This window comes from Pyxicephalus adspersus, chromosome 4 (assembly GCF_032062135.1).
Source record: "Pyxicephalus adspersus chromosome 4, UCB_Pads_2.0, whole genome shotgun sequence".
Taxonomy (NCBI): Eukaryota; Metazoa; Chordata; class Amphibia; order Anura; family Pyxicephalidae; genus Pyxicephalus; species Pyxicephalus adspersus.
The window spans coordinates 27409552-27433680 of NC_092861.1; the positions used below are offsets into that span (position 1 = coordinate 27409552).

Consider the following 24129-nt stretch of genomic DNA (forward strand, 5'->3'; position numbering starts at 1 on the left):
GGTTTCTCTTCACCATGGAAATGATTCTGCGATCATCCACCGCTGTTGTCTTCCATGGACGTCCAGGTCTTTCTGCATTGCTGAGTTCACCATTGCTTTGTTTCTTTCTCATAATGTATCAAACTGTAGATTTTGCCACTCCTAATATTGTAGCAATTTCTCGGATGGGTTTTTTCTGTTTTTGCAGCTTAAAGATGGCTTGTTTCACCTGCATGGAGAGCTCCTTTTCACAGCAAAATCTTCTACATAAATACACACACGCACACTTTAAAATCTAATAAAATATTACATTTATAATTATTAAGTTGGTGTCAGTAAGAGTAAACCACTCCCCTAGCTCAGCCATGAGTGTCCCAGAAAGGGTGATCAGAGGGAGTACAAAACAGGCACTAGGTAAACTTGAGTTCCCTTTTCATTTATTTCTTTGGGAGGTCTATTGTCTGCAGGTTTGCTGCAAGATACTATATATGCATTGCTTGCCATAAATGATTGAATAAGATGTATGGACAAGATCATAAATGGGATATGTGCACTGGTAGTAGTGCTCCTGTGCAGGATTTTATAGGCCGGAACTACAAGTAAAGGAACGAGTACTCCATCCTGAGAATTGGTAAAAGGGAAACCCACTGCAAACATGCTAGCAGCAGAAGCCAGAATTGTTCTTATTCAGAAGGTGATATTAGGAAAAGCTTTTTAAACTGATAAAAGTGTGATTACAGGTCTGCTTTAAGGGCCTGATTCCTTTAGGACTGTGCTGTTTTGTGAAAAATGTGGCATGTTGGGGTGCATTGCTTTAGGGCAGCCTTTTGATTTGTAGTTCCTTGCTGCATTTTTCAAAGCCTCAAATGATAAACCCCATGTATAACATGATAGTGTAGAGCACTATAAAAATTGTCATAGCAATATAAATGAACAGAACTTTCTATTGTACAAAGAGCTTTCTTTAGTATTTGGGAGTGCAATGGGCCAGATGCTTCCATACAGAAGAGTTTCTCTCAAATACCAGGGAAAGGGGTTTAGGAGCACCAACAGTGCTAGGTTCTTTTATTTATTTAAGTAAATTGCTGTACAGAGCGTGCGTGTGTATATTTGTGCTGTGGAAGATGTTTGAAATCCTTTTCTTGTAAACTGCTGATTGAGGTTTGAATTCATCTATATCTTTATAAGTAACTCTAATTTTGAACGTTTTTATTTCTAATTTATTCCTGGGCAAATACCTTTTTCTGAAAACATATTCTTTTTTCGCAACTGGTAACGAGAGGAAATTTGTTCAGAATTACCCATTAGTCCTGTTCTAGACCTGATTCAAAAGTGTTCATTTTGGTTTCCTTTTTGTTTTTTCTGTGACAAGGCCCTGACAGAAACTTGATGGGGATTCTTACTTCATACCACTTTAAAGTAAAACTATTTGGAACCAATAGGAATTTGCTAATGCAGGGGTTTGCACAGCACATTGTACGTTATGGACGATTTTCTTCCCTTCTGTTATGTAATGCTCATGCTCCCCCTTGCCACTTTGTTGCTTCTGCTCAGGAGTTTTCTTTTCCCTGTATTGGCCACTGATGACGTTATGCTTACGCATGAAAACATTTTTACAGTCGGGAAGGCTTTTCCATATTAAAAAGATCATAGCCCTTTTTTTTTTTTTTGTACAACGTTCACTTTTAATACATTTAGGTACCCCTTTTTATGGGACTCTGAGGAAAAACCTGGTACATGGCTGATCTGACCTTTTTTTTGCTGAGAATATATCACATTAATCAGTGTACAGTTTTTTTTTGTTTTTTTTTGACATGCTTGTGTTTTTGTGAACTTGCTTAGTAATAACAGTAGCCTCTTCCAGATATTAGGTAAAAATAGTCGCTTGGGTTTTCTGTAAGCTCGAGATCCGCTTCTCCACTTCCTGAGGCAGTCGTTTTAAGTATTGTCTGATTAGACTTTGAAACAGGAAGCTCACATAGTTATATTTCACTGCAAACAATGCTCCAACAGTTGCTTTAAGCAACCCTCCCTGCCAACAATGCAGGGACCCTCTATGTACTCTTCAGACATAACAATCTTGACAAGCGCCCAAGCCAGCATTTAACCCTTTATATGACAATGGCAGCAGATTTTTCCAAATGTCTTACTGGGATTTAGGCTTGGTGTCCCTTTCAAAGCAATATATAATTTTTCTTCCATTATTTTTATTATTCATTCAATCTAGCACCATGAAGCTCTAACTTGCCTACCCTGAACCTGTCTATCACTTGGAATGTAGACTTCCATTTCTGCCCACTTCGCCACATAATATGTATGTCATATTCATCCACTGAAATCAGTATCTTAGTTTGAATTCAGTCAGATTTTATTAATAAACAGTATTGATAGAGCGCCAACATATCACACAGTGCTGTAAATTATTTAGATTTGCTGACTAGGAGCCACTTCGTGGGTCAGAAGTAGTGAGCTTGGTTTCTACGTGTCTGTTCTGATACATTAGGTCTGATTTATTAAAACTCCCTAAGACTGTAGATTATACACTTTAATCAGTGAAGCTCGGTGATCCAGCAAACCTGGAATGAATCCAGGTTCAGGATTCAAAACATTTGCTAACAAATAGCAAATGACTATTAAAAATCAATTCCAGGTTTGCTGGATGACCCAAGTTCACTAATGAAAGTATATCCTCTCTAACCCTGGAGAACTTTAATAAATCGGGCCCATTGATTCAAAACATAAAAGCCATAATATCCCAGCAATTGAAATTTCTAACAGTTTGGCTGTATATAAGAATTCTTTAAATATAACCTTAGTTAAACTGCTTCTTACCTACCGTGTACTGTATTGTATTGTAAAATTTAAAGTCAAATGTTTGTAGATAATAAAGCAAAGGTCTGATAGTTTGAACTTTCCTGACATTTCCACTACATAGCACATCCACAGTACATCAATTTTTGCTTTTTTTTTTATCATTGTAGTACACAAAAGATTAGAAGATGACAGACGAGGTGGTCGTGGTTGCCAAATTTGACTATGTGGCCCAGCAAGATCAGGAATTGGACATAAAAAAGAATGAGCGGCTCCTTCTCCTAGATGATTCGAAATCCTGGTGGCGTGTACGCAATTCTATGAACAAGACTGGCTTTGTGCCCTCCAACTATGTAGAACGAAAGAACAGTGCCAGAAAGGCTTCCATTGTGAAGAATTTAAAAGACACATTGGGTAAGCACTACTTGCAGCAATTATTTGGTATTTCTTTAGAAGTTGTAATGTTTGCTGTTATATCTGCTGATATCAACATTTTTTACAAACAGAGTAGGCAAGCTTCTGAACAACCCCCAGTTTCTGAATCTACAGACACTATGGAGTAATTTATCTTCAATATTTACAACAGACACTATTTATCATTTCACCGGCCCTGTTCATTTTGCACATCCTTCCTGTTGGTGACAGGACAACCTGACAGATTTTTAATCTTTATTAGTCTTTATTTAACCTCCTGGGCAGTTCATTTCTGTCTGGATTTATGTCTAAAAGTGGTACATAAATTTATTTTACAGTATAATATAATAGTATGAGTATAATAAAGTTTGAAACATAAAATCATGTCGAAATAATATACTAAATAAATGAAAAAAAATAATACATTTAATAATAAATGTAATAAAAAACTGACATAAAATTTTGTTTTTCAAACTTTATTATACTCATACTATTATATTATACTTAAAAATAAATTTTCACGAAAAACAATGTACGGCTTTTAGACATATAAATGCAATGTATTGCTTTCAATACAGGTATTTTGTATAATAATTTAAAATTCCCTCTGCGCCCTAAGCAATGGCTGTATGCACTGACGTCACCGGGAACTCCCGGGAAACGTCAGCGCACTCGCCGGGGGACAGATCGAGGAAGGAGGACGCGGCCAGAGGATGGCAGGACACTGGAGGACACCGATGGGACCAGGTAAGTGTTTTTTTATTACTTTTTTTAGCTACCCCGAATGTGGTTTGGGGTTACCGTATTTCAGAAGGTTTTTTTTACCCCGAGTCACACTCGGGCTTACCGCTCGGGAGGTTAAGGATTTCCCTGTATATTTTGTAAACTTTGAGCACAAAGTGCTCCACATTGCCTGCAAGTACAGATCGCTTTCATGAGAACATGTTATATAAGACCTAAATCCTCTGTTAAGAATATATGTGTTTTTCAGTACCCATAGCTTGGCCACAGCTGTAGTTTTTACTTCAGTCCCATCCAGATGTGAAACATGCGGTGCAGCAAACCTAATAATATATAGGCTGAGATGCCCAATTGTGGACTCTTGCTGTGGCATTGAGCCAGTTGCACAAACGTGACTTGGTAAGAATCTGCAAATATTTGGTTGCTAGGAAAAGTGCGTTCTTCTCTGGTGGGAGCTGTTTTATTTTAGTAAGGATGTCAGTGTGTGTGTGTTCATTTTAAAGTGATGTTAAATTAATGAAGAGATGTTCAGTACAGAACCTGTGCTGTTATTTTGCCATGCCTCATAAATGGAGTATTAATATGATCAGATTGTGGAGGGTATTGGAGGAATAGACGATGTTAAAGACTGGTCCATAGTAAGCTATCATTATGTTTCCTGTCCATTTGGTACCTAAGTACCAACGTTCATTATGAATATCCAGTGCTCCCATACAATTATTCTTAATATGCAGGGTATGGGTAGTCTGCCTTTCCTACAAAGTTCAATTTGCAGCACTGTGTATGTAAAGAAAGCTTTGTGGTTGTAAGAGAGGTCAAGGGCTTTTGCGTTTCCCTGTTTTCATGACTCCATTATATCAATATTGGCAAAACCAGCGCAACTGACACTCAGGATATAATCCATTTTAGGTAAATTTTAGCCAACTAGACAGTTTCCATGTAATACATGTAGAGGCATTGTTTTAACTGACTGTAGCTTCTGACTTGTGTAACTGCAAGTGATTTTATATGCAAATCCTTACATTTTAAATGCCTATAAATACTGGGTTAGTTCCAAGTCTGTTCTGATATTTTTTAGTTTCACTAAAGGTGCTGGTCATTGGTTAAAGCTTACACAATTAGAATGTTTTGGATTATGACATTGGAATGGGACATAAGCCTGTGCATATTTCTGAATGGTTACATTATGGACATGGAGGTTTGCCACATTTATCTCTTTTGTAATAGTGAGTAGTGTATTTGACGCTCTTTTCCTATCCATACTTGGAACTTCTACAGTTAAGCTTTAATTTTCTATGGCTATGTTAGAAACACCATACCAGTGGTTTGCTGTACTTTATTCCACTTAAACCATTAAAATAGGTAGTAGTCTGTTTTTTGGAGTGCTCTCACATTACTTATTATCAAACAGAATAAACCAGTGTTTATTTAATTTAGATACTTAGGTAAAAAGATCGACTATGTTTTAACCGATAACCAAATAAGCTGCTGACAGGTATGAATTGCAGACATCTAGATGGTGTATGATGGCTGCAGATTTTGGTTATGTTCAGACTGAAAGCTGTACGATTCTAACTGGGTAAAGCTTCATCTCTTCCTAATATTTTTGGAGCACTCCTGCCCTCTTCTGCCTTACACACATACCAACTGGCCTGCAAAGCATTCTATCTTAATATGTCCGTAAGAAAATATTGGTGTCTTAAAAGCTCCCCCAAAACCATTTGGGTGCTGGAGCTTTGCTTGTTATTAATGACCTTGTATTTGAATATGATGGAATTACCAAAAGATCTGTTACTTTACAACATCGATTGCTAATAAAGTTGGACTAAACACTCTCCTGTGCTGATGCCATGGAAGTATAGGATAGATGGTGTACAAGTATCCGCCTTGTACATTATCTCACAACCCTGTATATTCTTTTGCCTGAGCTTTTTTTTCATTTCTGCAAAGCCTATTTTCCGCACATAAAATATTTTAGCATTTGTACATTATAGTAACAGTATATGCATTGTTTTTTTTTTTTTTTTTTTCCTGGACAGAATGGCCTATCATTTGGTACCAAATCTGAATATAGCTATATATTCTTTTCCCTTTGTTTTTTTTGGTAATGAGTAGTAAATTAAATTGTACAAAAAAGAGAATCTTCCTGGTATTTCTTAGTTGTGTGGGTTATGCAAATTGTGCCACCCCATGTGTATCCCAATATCACATGTGACTTTAATGTGATGAGCTCATAAAGCTTAAAGTTAATGTATGTATTATAATTTAGCATAGCTTTATTTCACAACCCTGACTCAGGGAAACATACTTTTACTTGCATTTTACTGTAACATTAGATTGGCAGTCACTTTACTGTAACATTAGATTGGCAGTCACTTTACTGTAACATTAGATTGGCAGTCACTAAAACACAACAGCAAACTTTTTGCGGTTTGCAATCATTACGAATTCAAATGACATTTGTTTGTTTTACGTAAGCATTTTATACCTGTGTGGTAAATGTTATCTAGGTAACCCAGCATTAATGTTGTAACTTGGGAGGAATTTTTTTTTTGAAAGCTTCTATATGGCTGGTGGAGACCAGATCCAGATACCCTCCCCACTTTTAGCTCCTACAAAAGTGCTCTGTAGAAGATCAGTAGGTCCAGGAGCTGGACCATTGCTGTTGCTGATAAGGTTTAACAGCCGCTATTCCATTGCTATTAATTAGGTGCAGGGTAATCAATTGGTTAATACCCAATAAAGTCTGTTGATAATGTCCACAACAGGGAGTGTGATGGTCCATTAGCTGATGGTTGCAACTCCCTGTTATGTATGGGACTCTGTCTGAAATGGAACAGAAGGAAAAAGTTTGCAAAACTTAAGTTGATGGTCCTGGAGTGAAGGCAAGAAAACTTTACAAGAATTTAAGAAGATGCTGGATTGCATGGAAGGTTAAGGGTGCGTTTTATGTAGTGTGTAGGCATTCTTTTACTTTCAGAATTTAGTTCTACTTTAGAGGTTCACTCACATTTAAAGTAATAATATGAGAGCTGCGATTGCAGAGATCCAGATGCAATTCATTTGGTCTTGGCAAGCGCAGGGGAAGCTGACATTGCCAGGTATTCTGCGCAAGTAGATTTTGACAGTTCAAGAATGAATATTGCAAAAGGGATATCGCCTGTCCCTTTCTGCAATAATGTCCTGCCCTATCAAACATCTATTTATTGGCTACTTTATTTAGTTTATGGCTACTATATTTTTCTAAGTAGACCTATGCTTTCACAGGGGTCGGTTAACATGTCACAAATAAAGTGGTCTTGATATCTTTAAATTGTTTACTTCATATAATCTAATGGCAACTTTAAAACGGTGCCTTTTTATTTATTTTTAAACAAATGCTACCGGTGCTGTCCCCATTCTTTTAGCTGCTACAATCCTACATGTAATGTTAAGAGCAGCTCTTTTCTTCTTTTCTACTTACCTTTGGTAGTGAAGTGCGTACTGTTTCCAATTCTGTCTATTAATCTAACCCCCCCATTGACCATCCTTAAGTGGGTTCATCTTTTACCTTCTTGCAAATTTTGGGGTTGGTGTAATTCCTGGTGTCTTGCAGCTTTTTCCTGTCTACCCTGGGTTGTTGTACAAGCCCCGCTGTAGTTCTTGTGACTATGGGGGTGATATATGATGCCAACTCTGCTACAAGCAGGCTAAAACAGTCAGCTTTTCATCCAGCATTGCCAACAGTAAAAGTAGATATTGGCCCCGGTTTCCCAACAACTTTAGTTCAGATTTCCTATTAAGACATATTGTCCTTTAAATAGCTGAGCACCTCAGTAATAAATCGATCCAATCAGATTCAAATTTGCAGGTAATCTGTGGAGCTCTGATTTAATATTAATAAACAGGATTTTTATAGCGCCAACATATTACACAGCACTGTACATTAAATAGGGGTTCCAAATGACGGACAGATACAGACAGAGCTTACAATCTAAGATTTACCATTTTATTACTAAAGGACCATTTTTTTTTTTAATGTGAAATACATTCAGGCTTTGTCCACACTTGTGCTTTACCAGGCATTTTGTAAGCATTTTTACTGCCTTACATCAACTTAAAAAATGGTTAAAACGAGTGGTTCTTGCTTTTTGCAGCTTCTAGAGGTGGTTTTGCCACACAATAGCCCCCATTGCATTGAACTACTCAGACGCTCCAGCAGGCATTTTTAAAGTCACAGAATGTCTCATAGGACCTTGCTGAATGTAAAAAACAAAACAAAAAAACTTTTCAGGTGTTTAAAACCACCCAGAAGAAACGCCTAGAAGTGGCTGCAGAGGTGTTTGCAAATGCAACCATATTTTTGGCCTGAAAAGAATCCTGGATGTCTAGCTGTGCATATTATGCATCCCGGAGTGATAAATGCCACATTTCTTACAGCAGATCTGACCATGGCCTTGGAAGCTTTAAAAATGTCTAGAAGAATCCTTTCCTGCACAGAAAATAAAGCATGACGTACATTTAGTATAACAATGCAGCTTTGTGTTCTTTGCCAGCTGTTGTAAGGTAATAGACAGCAAACAGAATAAACACAGCAGTTGTTTTTGTGATTATTTTGAGTGCAATGTCGTCTATCACTTGACTTAACATTTTTATATTTTACTATGCCCAATTTTGTACTTTTCATGTAAATAAAAAGTTTTAAAAAAGTTTGTGGGGAACTACAAGTGCCAGTATAGCTTTAGACTTTGGAAATGGTTGAAGGGCTGTGCTTTTCTAATTATTAAATGGCGAGCAGGGAGAAGTTTTGTCAGCTCTGCTAATTTAGCTTCTGTGGAATCCATAGGGTTAAGGAAAAGGGAGGACCGGCCAGAGAAGTGACTGTGTTTCCGTAGGAAGGGCCTGGTCATGTGACAGCTTCTCTCCAGCCTCCCCCCACCACAGGGGCAGAAAATTTTAGGCTGGGCTCCAGAGAGGTAGAAGGTTCAGAAACCCAGCTCCCCATGAAAAGAATGGATCTTCGCAAATTCTTCAGACACTGGTTCAGTAAGTCTGCGCCCTGCAGGGTGATCAGCTGTAACTAACTTGTAGTTGTCTCCTTCTCTCAGCTAGGACAATGCTTCTTTTTTAATCACTGCTTCCATAGTGCATTGTGGTTGAGAACAGTCCCTCCCCTCTCTCCAGTGCTTTGCACAGGATATCTCTCTGGGTGGTTTGCTCTAGTGCAGGTGAACGTTTCTTTCCTGCTTCTCCTGCTAGATGTGACATTCTGTACTCTTCACCTACTTCTGACTACTTAAGGTGGAGAACAATTCATAGTTTGGAAGATTTGTAATCATTGAACATGTCGCTATGTGTTTGTAGAAATTATCATTTTCTTACAACATTGCAATGCCAGTTTGTGTTGGCATGAAAGTACCTGAAACCGGCATCTACAGATAATAGTTCATTAAAGCTTTCCTGTTGCTACAGAACAAAAATGAAATCCCAGCCAGCCTGTGAACGCACATACAGTATCTGCATACTCGCCTTTCAGTCAGGAGAATGTCAGATGTGCACTTTGAAATGTGCTTTCCTTACAGAGTGGGTTTGTGGTGATCCAGTTTCTTGAAAAGGGACAGTTTACTATAACACGTTTCTGCACAGGTATATGTACAGTACATTGTGGTGCCTTTTATCCTAAAGTAACAATGAACATGTGTTGTGGTATGCTGTATTGCATAAACAGTTCAGGTGCTAATTTTACAAATATTAAGCCTTTTACAGATATTAGATTTTCAATGCTGATCTTGAGTTAAAATATCTCTATTTGCTGCATCAGTGACCAATATATTTTTTTTTATTGGGAAGGATGCAGTGGGTTGCCTCCGACTCACCCCCCCTCTTCCTTCCCAGAACAGAACAGCATTGTCTGTACAGTGCTCAGTTTTGCTGCTGTTTTCTAGAAATGATCACTAATGATCCAGTGACATTTATTGTGTGTGTACCCAGCTCATGACACCTGTCATATTAGTCATCCAATATGTGCTGTGCATGAAGGTGCTGCCCTGTGTGCAGACATTGATCTAGGTGACTGAATGAGCCGGAGTTTTGTTTGTTAACTCAGAAGTACATTTCCCCACACACACCACCTAAATGAAAGCTTCCTGCTTATTTCTCTGTGGTGGGTTGTGTATCCAAAACCTTAAACCGGAACTAAAGTTCAACTTTTAAGATGACATGATCGGGCCATTAGGGTCATTATTGTAAAAGGGGACAGGCAATGTACCTTGTGCAATAATCTTACGTGCCTGATCACTCCGAGTTTCTGGCAAAAAGCTTAGCTGTGCATGTTTTGCCAGGATACCTGGCATATTGATTTTAATCCACGCATGCCCAGAATAAATCCAACTCCCTGCACCTGCCTAGCCAATCAATATGGCTGAAGATCGCAAGGAGGATGAAAAAGATGGTTTGCACCCTGCAAGGGAATTGGAGCAGATGAGTAATCCGGGATTAGGTTCTGCTTTAAATGCTGAATCTGGGTGGGCGTTGGATCCAAAACCTTAATACCCCCTTTTCCCCTATGATATGTCTATTCATGAATGTGACATTTACTATAAGTAAAGTCCTGATGCGTGTGTTTTAGGTCACAGAGGTTAAATTAACATTAAGTCAAATTTTAATAAATGTCACATTTTTACCTAAATAAAATATATTTGGGATTTTCTTTCCTTCCAGTTGCCCTTGTTAAAAGGACAATCAGAGTGGTGAATCTCTTGCCAGAGATTGTAACATTTTCTTCTGTTTATGTTCCCACATGTCAGCCCTGTGCAGCCTCCAGTTTTTACTTGGATATGTGCATGGTACATTTGGTGTGTGTGTTCTTTGTGCTTTTCTTGTATATGCTCTGTTTACATTCTCTTGTACCAGGCCCATGCTGTCTCCTTTTGCTGCGTTCATTTGTTTTACAGGCCACGAATCCTTGACATGGCAGTTGCAAATTTCAGTACAGTTATCGTGACGCTATATAAATCCTGTTTATTTACAATAATAATACGATGTCGAGATACTTGGCACATTGTGGCTGCCTACCTGGCCAGTCAAGATAGCTGAAGAGAAAAATCAGGAAGAGGTGATATAATAAGATGGCGACACTTGCAACAGAATGGGGATCACCTGTCCCTTCTGCAGTATGGGTATATGTTTTTTCTTGGTTGTCTGCCCAGGTAAGGAAGTCCTAAAAGTAAGGCGCGTATATTCTCCTGGTGTGGGTGCCTATGAAGTGAACCTGTTGCTTTAACGTGAACATTTGTTTTCCCCATGCAATAAATTGGTAAGAAAAATAACAATTGTGTGGTTTTTAAATTCTCAGTTCAGGAATTTAGAAACAAAAGAGCTGATTATGAGATCTAGAACTATGGAAAGTGAATAGTGTTTTAATGGCAATCAGATGTTCACGTTCTTACCTGAACTTGTGGACAGTCGAAACCTTTAGACTAATTCTTGCATGTCATGTGCTAAGAAAAGGAAAAGCTTGGCAGTGTTTACCATCTAAAAGAGTGACTTGTGTACATTAGGTGAGTTAGAATAACAAAGTTTATTATCAAATGAACCACCCATGGATAATAGTGGGTCATATGTTTTAATATTAGCATGCTTTTGTTTTCACAAGCTGTTCTTTTGAATCTCGGCTGTGGCTGTGCTTGTTGCTGAAATGTTATCATAAGGTATTAATGTTAACCAACTGGTTAAGCTGTGCCCTGCAAAGGCAAGCAAGGTGCACAGGGCTAGTCATCAGTATTGCCTGGGGTATCCCTGCAGCTTTTTTTTTTTTAGTCCCATTATCCACATTCTGTGTTCATGTGTGCAGGAGACCAGGGCTTTGCCTTCTCGAAGCAGAGCTGATGTAACCGTTGGCTCCACATTGACTGGTGATCTGATGATTGGTGGCTAACTTTTCAAGAAATAGCAGCACACATTCAGAAAGTAAAGATTTAAAAACTGGAGAAGATGTGTAGCTCAGTGCTGATGGTATGAATGAGGCCTAAGACAAAAACGGAAGCACACTTTTTTGCATGGGGAATTTTGACAATTTACATTTTTAAGAGTACTGCTTGTGTTGAGTTAAAATTTCTAGATTTCTCATTATAAGGTAGCGAACCTTCACTTAAGTTCAGTCATACTTTAATGAATACCTTCCAGTAGGCAAAAATTGTACCATATAGAAGAAAGTTGTACTTTCCTTAGCCCCATCTTCTACCTGCAGCATCTAGACTAGAATGGCATCACCACCTTTCCCGGTGGAGTCCTATAGAAACCAAAGCCAGGGAAAGAAGCCTGGACTGGAGTGTCTACCCACAAGATTTCATCTGCTCAGTGGTTAAAAAAAACAAAAACATCCCAGCATGATTATTATTAATAAACAGGATTTATATAGCACCAACATATTACACATCAATGTACAATAAATAGGGGTAGCAAATGGCAGACAGATACAGACAGTGTCACAGTAGGAGAAGGGGACAATGCCCTGAAGAGCTTACAATCTAGGAGGTGGGGGAATTACCACACAATAGTAGGGGAGATATGTAGTGGTGGGAAGTACTGACGGTTTAAGAGACAAAATAAGATAGGTAGGCATGTTTAAAAAAAAGAAAAAAAAGAGGGTTTTGAGTGTTCTTTTAAATGAGCAGCAAGTAGAAGCAAGCCGAAAAGGACGAGGAAGACCATTCCAGAGAATTGGGGCAGTTCTAGAAAAATCTTGGAGCCGTGAGTGTGATGAGGTTGAGTGAGGAAGTCATTAGGAGGTCATTGGAGGAGCGAAGAGAGCGGCTGAGGGAGTGTTTTTCTATCAGGTCAGAAAGGTAAGTTAGACAAGAAATGTGGAGGGATTTTAAGGCAAAGCATAGAAGCTTGAATTTGATTCAAGATTCTGCTCTAAAATGATAGTGACGTGCAGCAGAAGTCAGGGGCAAGATTACTATTACCCTAGCTTTTTATGTATAACAGTACTTGTTATACAATTTTTGGGGTAGGGGTGCCTATCCAGCAAAGCATATGTTTTTTTTTTTTTTTTTTTAAACTGTTTCTTCTGTTATTACAATCAGTTGTGGCTAAAACAAAAACACAATACCAGTTGTAGAGTTTGCTTGGGTACAAGTAACCAGCAATGGATTATCTAGGTGACAGGAAACATCTGTATGTCTCAGGAAAAGAGTTACAATGTGGGATCACTCAGCTGGGACAGTCATTCCCCTCCTCCCCTTTATAGAGAAAAGTCTCTATTATGACAAAATAGATTTCCTCATAATGATCTGAGTATCATTTTACAGGACAGAAGGCCAGTTTTGCTAACCTTCAGAATAGTTTTATTTGTAGTTTGTATTTACATGATGCTAGGAGTGTGCAGTCCTATGTAAAGACTAAGGTTAGCCTTTTATTATACTGTGTATCTTTTCTAATATATTGCTATATCTGTGCTTAAATTATTCTAATATTAATGCCTGTGATACATATATCTAAACCCACAAACAAAAATGTAATATTGCAGCTCAAAAATCCTTAGATATGTTGGCTGCATTGGTTAAAACATTTTCAGCAGGTACTGATAATGCATGTTGGCCTTGACAAAAATGCAGCATCGATTTCACTTCCTGTGAGGAAAACTGAAAAATAAACACTTTGTTATCCTATCTTGTGGACACTACGAATTCTTCCCCCATTTAATCCCAGCAGCCACATTGGAAGGTGGGATATGAAGGGAATCTCTGCATCCTACACTGAGCAGTGCTGGGGATGCTGATGGCACAGGCATGTATGAATGCTCACTGCAGAGAGGTCCCCTGATGTATCTCTGCGGTGAGCACTCCCTGCCAATCATTAGCCAATGGGAGCATTCCTCGTCAGTCACTTAATTATATTTTAGCACAGGTTTCTTTTTAAGATTGTACAATGCAAAGGAAAGGTGATCAAATCCTGTGAATCATGCCAAGGCCAACATAAAGCATCCATACACAGTTGATTTAAGAGTGAGGAAAAATTTAAAGCAAATTTGTTTTTCTTGGGGGCTGAATATTTGAAATAGGTTATTTCAGGAGTGTTTTTAATTTGGTTTCAAACTATAATAACACAAAGTATCAAAATTGGTGTATTCGTGTGCAAAAAAAGTAATTAGGTTGATTTCCTAATTGATTTCCTAAGGTTGATTTCCTAATCCTATATGATATATTTGGAAAAGGAGTCCTATGATGCAGGGCTACTAATATCTGCTGTTGGTGCTGTTGGTTATCTTTGTACTCTTTATTTGCATAGCTGATTTTCATGTTTGACTTTAACCTTTCAACAACCAAATGTCTGCTCCTAAATTACATTTTTTGTTTCCTGTAATAATGTTGACTTGCCCTGCAACTTTCTATTTTTTTTGGTGTACATTTTAAAAAAAGTTATTTGCAGAATATTGTAAATCACTAATAAATATTCAGGTGGGCTCTTGGTTATGTACTTTAATATATTTTAAACCTCTAATGACTCACTTACATCTTCTCCATTAGAATGTTCTAATCCTCCTTTAAGTTGTCCCAGAGGCTTTCTAAAGAGTCTGCTTTTACCCCCTTGTGTCAGCGCACTGTCAAGAGGACATGAGAAAGCTGTACCCTTTTAATCCTTTGGAGCTCAGCGGTTGAGGTCACATGTCAGTTGAGCCCGCAGCACAGATGGAGTGGAGAATTCCCATAATCCAAACTTTACTTATCCTTAATGAGTATCTCGGATGAAAATATGGCATGAAGTCATTTTATTATATGTGCTGAGAAATGTTTAAGGTTTTAATTTAGGCACCTAGATTTCAGCTGCTGTGGTTAAAGCGTACCTAAACTCAGAATTTTCACTTTACATAAAAGGGTAGACAACTCTTTAATGTAAAGTAAAAATTCTGTGTGTTTTTTTTTTTTTGTGCAACAGGCCTTTATATAAAAAAAAAAAAAAAAAAAAAAAGGTGCAGCACCACCCCCTAATTCTTAATCGATCGAGAATGAACGGGAGCATAAAGTCTCCCAGGATATCTACGTCACTCATCCGGGGAGGCTCTTGGGTGCATCTCAGGCATGTGCAGAAGTAACCTTTCCGTGAAAAAGGAAAAAAATTGCTGATCTCACGCATGCGCAGTGAGATTGGCAAGTTTTTTTCCAACCTAAGTCACCCGATCTTGCGCCTGGGTTGGGTGACATAGGAAGAAGAGGCCAAGATGGCGGCACCCGGAGTGCTGGCCCGAAGACGGATACCGGGACCACACGAGACCCGATAGAAGACACCTCCGGATTGATCGGATTGCCCTGCAGGATTGAAGGTAAGTGTATTTTTTGTCTGTTGGGGGATTTTGAGTTTAGTTCTCTTTAAGATTAAAAAAAATCAAGACTACAAAATTTTGAAGCGTTTTTAGGAAAGTCATTATCATTACCTGCATTGAGTTTGCAGGTCCTCCCTGTGTTTGCCTGGGTTTCCTCCTACATTCCAAAAACATGCAGTTGGGTTAATTGGCTTCCTCACAAAATTGACCTTGGACTGTATGAAAGACATATGACTATGGAAGGGATATTAGATTGTGACCCCCCTTCAGGGACAGCTGGTGACATGACTATGGACTTTGTACAGTGCTGCGTAATATGTTGGCGCTCTATAAATACTGCATAGTATTATTTTAAAGTAAATCTATAGCTGTATTGAGCACTGCCAAATCCTGCCTGAAGAAGAGGAAATTAATTTCTGTGTTTTTCCACATAACTTTTTGCCAGTTGATCCCTGGTCGAGGATTGGTTAGCTAGATTGGATTCTTCTAGCGTCTGGTGCAGGCGCCACCATTACAGGTCTTCGGCAGTCTTTATTTGACCGGGCTGGGATGCCATGTAGGCTCCTGAGAGTTTATTCAATCCCAGCAAATGCTTGGTAAACCGGGATATGTCTGGTATCCCTGTATCTTATACTGAGCTGCACATACACGTCTTAGTGGTTCCTTGACAGATGAAGACAGCGATCAGGTGGGTAAGTATGTTTCATTGCAGAATGGACATCGCCTGTCCCTTTCCACAATAGAGACCTGCTTGTAATGATTTGCAGGAGGTGGAGGCCACAGAAATGTGCAATATCAGCAGTCACTATATATGTATTTCCTCGTTCGTCGGCGTCGTTGGTTATTTTTTTACGAACGATTTTTTGCCCAATCGATCGTTCGTCGTTCGATTGGAACGATAAAAATTGGAAGTGTGTACGCACCTTAAGGAGATTCTATTTTGCGATCTTTAAACTGAATACAAATGTAACTGTTCTCTCTTGATAGAAATATGGGAGCTGCAATTGCTAAGGCCAAAGGTCACCTGACATCTGGGTATCCTCAACTACATGACCTCACACTTTCTCCAGTCCTCTTGTTGTACAATGTGTTATTCTATACAATTGAAGGCCACCATAGTGAAATGTCAGATACCCTCTGACTTTCTGACTCTCCAGACAACTTGTCAGGTTTTGGTAAAGGAAACAAACTCCGGATACATAGTTATACTTATGTGCCTATTGTAATTTTGTTTTTCACCATTGCAAAAACTATTTTTTTTCTTTTTGCAATCTGGCCTTTTTTATTATAGAAGTATTTTTTATATTAGGTTTGTATTCACTAATAACAGGTTGAGTTTGTTTTTTATTGAAGATACTATATATTTTTTCAGAAGTTTTGCTGTACAAAAAGACTCTTTGGCATGAGCAGAAAGGACTTTCAATCGTCCTGCAGGTGGTCAGTCATTACTCACCTGTACAGATGCCAGATTTTCACCCAAACAATTGTCTACTGATGAAAATCTAGTGCCCGTGCAAAGGTTTATTGGAAAGCACCAGCATTGCTAAATGCAGAGCTGATGTTGTGACAAGGCTGGTGTGGTTGTCAAACACTGGTAATGGACCACTGTGCTGACACCTAGGCAGACTTATTATTGTACCAACATAAAGTACATCTAACAGTTTGTATGTATGTATATATATATATATATATATATATATATATATTTATATTATTTTGTGATAAACCTAATTAGGATTAAAACCCTTATCAGTCCCCTCCATCCGTTTGTTATAAAGATTTCCTTCTGTTCTTGCCCTGTGGACTCAGGAAGCAAGAAAATATTTTCCGATTTGAAGAATAACCCCCCTTACACTTGACATGGGAACAAGTATCTAAATTTCCTTATTATTCCCCCCTTTGGTGGTGTGTTCCTTGTAATATTGGAAAACAAGTCAGTTAAAAAAAAATCCTCAATGGGAACCCTTGGCAGCAATACAAATAAAAGGGGGATCTGATAGACACCTTTACACTGGGGGTATCAGGATGTCAGAAGTTGCCAGGATTGAAAGCTGAACTTAAGTGCAAGCATTTTCATTTTAATATTTTCAGCTATTGCCAAAAGAAAACTTTGTTTCCACAAAATACCTTTACATTCCAGATAATTACCACGTGAAAGCTGCAGTAAACTTATTACTGTTCTGTACATAGTCTGCTGAGAGCATATCTGTGGGTGAATCTCAGCAACCCACTCACTAAAGGCTGCCAGCAAAAAAATAGGGCAGATGCAAGACTAGTCACATCTTGTACAAGGGAGAGAGCAGGAATGACCAGTCTTCATTACAGGAGACTTCTTCGCAGAGGCAAAACATAGGTGTTAATGTTCTGTGCTGCATTGCTGCACATATTTTGGGGAAAAAAACACAAAGAACACCAAGATTTAAAAGGGAATAGCTTTAGCTCCTATGTATCTAGTAGATACTACAAAAAATAAAAAACTGAGTTTCATAGAGGGGAGGGAGAGGCTGACAGGGTGTGTTTGTGTTTGAATCCTGGTGCAGCATGGCCACTTACAACCTAGAAAAGACATTTTTCCTTTCATACTTTGTACATGTAATACAGAAGTATTACGTAGTTCAGCTGCAAGCTAGAAATAATACTTTGCCTCTTAGGAGGTGTTTTGTAAGAAGATTTTAGCAGGATGCTGCTGTGCACAACAGGAAAAAGACATTAAAGTCTCAGGAAGGAATGTTTGAAATAATTCCAGCAACCAAATGTTAAACAGCTGAAATGCATCCGGCATCATTAAGACACGGAGGCACGATTTCTAGCGTGTGATTATCAGTTGTAAGAACACTGCTGAGAGTCCTGTCATCACAAGTCAGGGAGTGGCAGGATTAATGACTCTTTGGTTAAATTTTGTCAAAGCTGGCATTGATTATTACAGGTAGAGGCTGGCATCTTGTTCTATATCCATCAGGTTCTAAAATCATTTAAAAATGGGCACTTTATTTTACCCTTTGTTGTAGCAAAAATAATGAAAACCACAATGAATGCAGGAATAGTGAAACATTTAAAGAACAAGAAACACTTTTTGAAAATCTGTTATACATGGATGATAGTACAGACTTTTATGGAATTTAAATTGAAATCCTACCAAACATTTTATTCCTCAATTCTTTCTTTAGACACTTATCTGTATTATTTCACATATTTATGCTTTCACTGACAATAGCAAAATAAATGTTTAACATTTGCTCTGCTTGTTTTGCAATATAGGCTTTTATATTAGACACTTTGATAAATAATAACTTTTGGGCTACATGTTTGTTATACATGGACTACATGTTCATCAGTCAGGATCAAGGATTGTTCAGATGAATATATTATTTTCTATGTGTATTAGTTGGTTAGGTTGGAAAAAAAAAGACATAAGTTCATCAAGTTCAACCACTAGGGGGAAAAAAACCTATCCCAGATATAAAATCCTTAGGACATACTTGACCCAGAGGAAGGCAAAACAAATCCTTCCTGATTCCATAAGGCAATCAAATGTTCCCTTGATCAACAGCCTGTTACCTTTACTCCTAAAGCGTTAATACCAGTTATATTCTGTGCTTCTAGCATTCAGCTTTTTCTTAAAGCAATCTATAGTAGTTGCTGAAACTACATTTTCACAGACCTTACAGTAAAAAATCTCTTCCTCATTTAGAGCCTAAACTTTTTTTTCCTCCAAACGCATAGAGTGCCCACTTGTCCTCTGTAATGATCTTAAAATGAATAGTTGGGAAGAGAGTTCTGTATTTGGACCATTTATTGTCCTCATCATGGAGACAGTGTTGCTCATGTCACTACTTGTCATGTCCTGTCCTACTTATATCCAAAACATACTCGGGTCTAGTAATGCTTTAATTCACTAGTCAAGAATAATCCATTTATCTAAAGCCCTTTTTCTTGCTTTAGGTGATAAGAGGCGATTCATCCTTTTCTTTTTCTTTTGGCGACCATGAGAAAAATTGTTTTGTCTAAAATGCACAAATGTTCTAAATTCTTTTATCCTATTTATTTCAGGTATTGGAAAAGTAAAGAGGAAAACAAACATGCCCGATTCATCTTCAGCAGCAGATGAAAGTTTCTCAGACACAGAACGTCTGTATGACCTTAACATGCCAGCCTTTGTTAAGTTCACATACACAGCTGAAAGGGATGATGAGCTATCTTTGGTAAAAGGCACAAAGGTGATTGTAATGGAAAAGTGCAGTGACGGATGGTGGCGGGGCAGTTACAATGGACGTGTAGGCTGGTTTCCATCAAACTACGTGACTGAGGAGAACGACAGCCCCTCTGGTGAACAAGTAGGAACTTTGTCTGAAAAATTGGCAGCAGTTGTCAACAATCTAAACAATGGCCGCTCGCTCCATGTGGTTCAGGCCTTGTATCCTTTCAGCTCATCCAACGAGGAAGAGCTTAATTTTGAGAAGGGTGAAATGATGGATGTAATTGAGAAGCCAGAAAATGATCCTGAATGGTGGAAATGCCGTAAGAGCAATGGCTTAGTGGGTCTTGTACCAAAGAACTATGTCACAATAATGCAGAACTTTCAACCCAGCTCAGGTTATGAGCCATTGCCACCCCGCTGTGATTACATAGGGCCTTCTGTCACTGGACGCTTTGCTGGCCATTCTTGGTATTATGGAAAAGTAACAAGACATCAGGCAGAAATGGCACTCAATGAACGAGGAAATGAGGGGGACTTCCTAATCAGAGATAGTGAATCTTCGGTAAGTTCCAATATTTTTTTTTTTTCCTTTATGCTCATTGGAGCTTGACAAACTGCAGGATTAGAGTAGCCTTGAAGCTACTAAAGAACTAAATCTAAAGCATAAATTGTTAATATACAGCTGAAAGGCTAATTCCCAGCCTTCAAAAGTCACTCCTGAATTAATGTCATTATTACACAGTATTCATATAGCTCCATCATATTATGCATCTCTGTACAAAGTCCATAGTCATGACACTAACTATCCCTCAAAGGAGCTCACAATCTAATCTCCCTACCATAGTCATATGTCATAACAGTCTAAGGCCAATTTTAGGGGGAAAGCCAATTACCTAACTGCATGTTTTTGGAATGTGAGAGGAAACCCACACAAACATGGGGAGAACCTGCAAACTCCATGCAGATACTGTCCTGGTGGAGATGTGAACCCGGCGCCAGTGTGCTAACCACTGAGCTACCGTCCTCAATTGTCTTACCATCCTTGTACTTGGTACACTCGAAGAATAGTTTCAATACATTTGTATCTGTGTAGGAGGTCCTTAATTAAAAAGTGTTTAGAAAGGAGAATGAAAATATTTATAACTATAAATTGAACCCTCCAATAAAATGGTATGCTGTCCAAAAGGATGGACAAAAATTCAGCTTTTAGGAAAAAATATACCTACCTCAGTATTCACGGGAATGTGTAGATACAGTGTATTTGAGTCTGTGCTTTGATCTGAGAAAAACTAATAACATCGCAGGGTGAAGGGATATACAGTACAGGTTAAAGGTAGATCAAAAACATTTTAAGGGACATTGCAAATAAGGAAGGAGAGAGGTTCTGGTTAGAGTTCCTCTTTAACCACTGTCCCATCATTTTCTTGTACTTGCCTTCTTCCCTACTTCCCCAAATGCTCTGATAAGCCGTCAAAGGTAAATCATGGTTCTTTGTTGTTGGGAGCACACAAATTTCTTCTTTGATACAGTGCTGGATGCTTGAGCGAGCAGTTGCCATGCACCAGTACCTTCACATGGGGTCACAAAGTAAGTCTGTTACAATCCAGATACGTTTTATGTACTGGCAAACACATGGCATCTTAATTTCATTCCTAAATGTAAAGAGAGGGTAAGTATGTGCTACTGATATGATAAACATAATGCTTCCTTTGGACGGCCAAAATACAAGTTCCTGTTAAGGTTAAATTTTGCAGTAATCTTACTGTAAAAGGAGAGTTGTCTAAGATCCACTCTGTGTTAGGATTGTGTTGTGTGACATAGTTTACTTTTTTGTAGATTGTCACTTTCAATAAATGCTGTAGCGAATGAAAGCCAGGATTCACCTGAAAATGTCTCTTTTTCCATACCCAAACTTTGGTAATTTAGACAATCAGTGGGGTCAGCACCCAACATTAGCTATACATGCTATTAAACATTTAAGGGAAAACTGAGATTCCTAACTTTTCAACCCCTAAAAAAAGCACATCGCCCAGTTATCTCATTGTGTCAGACTCCCATTGGGGGATACATGCACCTTATGACTTCTTGGGTGATTTCAGTGAGCTTACTTTTTTTTTAATGTATGTCTAAACTATTTTTTTTTATGGTTTCCTACTTACATGCTCCTACATGCTTGTGTGTCATGTTCACTCGTGTCTCAGGTGACCTCACTCTGGTGGATAGGTGCATGTCAAACACTGCCTCTGCTAGATGAAAGTTCTAGCTAAACAGGTTCCTCTTCTCATTTCTGTATCCATTCACCTAAATTTCAGTTTTTAGTGTTGGGGAGTTATATCTATGCTGTTTTTTAGTTACTGTATAGGACTGTGCATCCATGTTTCCCCATAAAGTCCATGTTGCCTGTTATATTTTATGTTATGGAGGAGTGCTAAAGATGGGTGGAAACCCAAACCAAATTATAAGGTCTGGCTGGAAAAACCCAAAATGTTTATCTGGGTGATCTAGCCTCTTAGATCAACAAGAAGTAAAACATAATAACAATTCTTTTTGACCATCTTCCACTGCTGTAAGAGATCAGTGTAACTTGCTTCTGTTAAAAGCACCCAAATATATATCTCCAAGGCCTTTACCCATGGGAAATTTGTATTCTTAGCTTGTACATACAAATCTAAAATATTAGAATTTGCAAGCTTTAACATTTCATCTAATTGGGTTCTAGTGGTATTCTTTAAAATATTACCATTAACTTCAGTCTAAGAATGTTACATTACTAGATATAGTTTAACTAACATTGCAACATTTCAGTGCTGCACACCTTACTGCAAACTTTTTATACCTGTTGCAAACCTGAGCGATTTCCACTGGGCATGTGATAAATATTTGTGAAAGGACCACAAGTGGAAATGATAAGTAGATTTTGAGATATGGGCAGCTTTAGGTTATCAACAAAACTTTGTTTCCTGATAGTTGAGTTTGGCCCTACAGTCTCCCCGTCTTGTGATGTAATATGGAGTTCATGTAATCAATAGGTAGGCTCCAAAATCATGAAGGATATTCCTGCTGAGTTTATTTTCATGTATTGATGTACTTGATTGAAGTAAAAAATGTTCTGCAGTTATTGTCTGGTGGTCTAATGTTTTTCCATTTTTTTTTTTTTTTTTTAAGCCAAATGACTTCTCAGTTTCGCTGAAGGCTCAAGGCAAGAACAAGCATTTCAAAGTACAGATGAAAGACAATGTGTACTGCATCGGTCAGCGCAAGTTTAACACCATGGAGGAACTGGTAGAACATTATAAAAAGGCTCCTATTTTTACCAGCGAGCATGGCGAGAAACTTTATCTAATCAAACCTTTGTCTTGAGAACAACTTGTGGCACGTGAAGAGTTAAACTCCAGGTTAGGTACATTCACCGAAAGACTGGATTTGTATAGACTGGTAACCCCACTAGTGAACCAAAGGCATCTCCTGGCCCTGCTGAGAAGGACATTACCTGTATTATCTTACTCTTATTATGAATCGGATTATGCTATCATTTTATTTTCTATTTACTTTACACACTTCCACCTCTGTACATCTTCCTTCTTTTCTACATTCTGCCTTATTATTGTAACATATCAAAGACTTGTATCAACAACATGTATCTTTCTCTACATTTGCTGTTCTGAGCTATGGGATTGTGGTTTACCATCTCATACCAGAACTCAAAAATTACATCTTTGTGCTGCTTTTTTGTGTTGCCCACTCTGTGCTCCGGACTGTGAATCTGAAAGGCATGTTGTGGCCTTGATTGAATGCTGTTTTCACTGTGGATTAAGCCTTGTCCTTTTGTCGCACTTGCTGTTTATCAGATTGGCACTGTGTATGACTGGTTGTCTCTTCATCTGTTCTCATCCAGGACATTTCATATTTATTTGTTTACAAATTGTTGATTGCCTTCCAGGTTATTTGCATATTCAAATATTTAATGCATCCACATACAAAGTAGTCATATCAGATGCTGTAAGGTTTCCTATTCTTAAAATATGTCGTATTTTATCAGTCATTTACTTTTCTGCTGGCTGTGTTATGCAATTGCTATCTGTATGTGGTTGATCTGAAGCAAACCCATCATCAAAATAAGTTCCATTGAACCTGCTTAGTATGGAAGAAGAACAAGAACCACCAAGAAAAATCTGCTGTGCTGCAAACCGTTGACCACATTATCCTGAGAAGAATTGGCATGTCTGACCTTCAGGATCTCTAACCAAAGGCCTAACGGAGACTAAACTGGTCTGTTCGAAATTGGTCTGTAGCTTAGCTGACTATTGTAAGACTGCTTCCACATTTTAAGACTTTAAAGGCACAAATTGCTCAGGGGTTGATTGGGTCTTACTTTGACTATTGGTCTGCTTTAGTTATTTTAGTATTGGCAATTAAGTATTCCCACAACTAAAACACGCTGATTTATAAGAAGTGGAGGAAGAAAATATCGTAGGTATTGGTTATAGCCACTATCCATAATATGTATAATTTTCCTAAACTGTTTATGTGAATGAGAATTTATTAAGATTCATGGACAAATATTTAAACGTTTTTGATATTCTTAGAACTGAAAACACTTAAACTGAAGGTAACGTTAAGATCAGTATTTTAAGAGACATGGCTGACTTCCTGTCCAGTAAATGCCATAGAAAAAAAAAAA

General features: G+C 38.2%; 1 protein-coding gene across 3 annotated transcripts in view; it reads left to right on the forward strand.

The window, feature by feature from the left end:
- Nucleotides 1–24129, forward strand: part of NCK1 (NCK adaptor protein 1) — a 63879-nt gene extending 39750 nt beyond the window's left edge. For 2 of the 3 annotated variants that reach the window (XM_072407616.1, XM_072407617.1), the window contains 3 exons: nt 2961–3204; nt 19301–20010; nt 22614–24129. In XM_072407616.1, the coding sequence (XP_072263717.1) occupies nt 2979–3204; nt 19301–20010; nt 22614–22808 (1131 nt within the window). In that variant the 5' untranslated portion in view covers nt 2961–2978 and the 3' untranslated portion in view covers nt 22809–24129. Of the gene's footprint in view, nt 1–2960; nt 3205–8842; nt 8971–19300; nt 20011–22613 lie in introns of those variants that run through there. The other variant, XM_072407618.1, reaches the window with a different exon arrangement.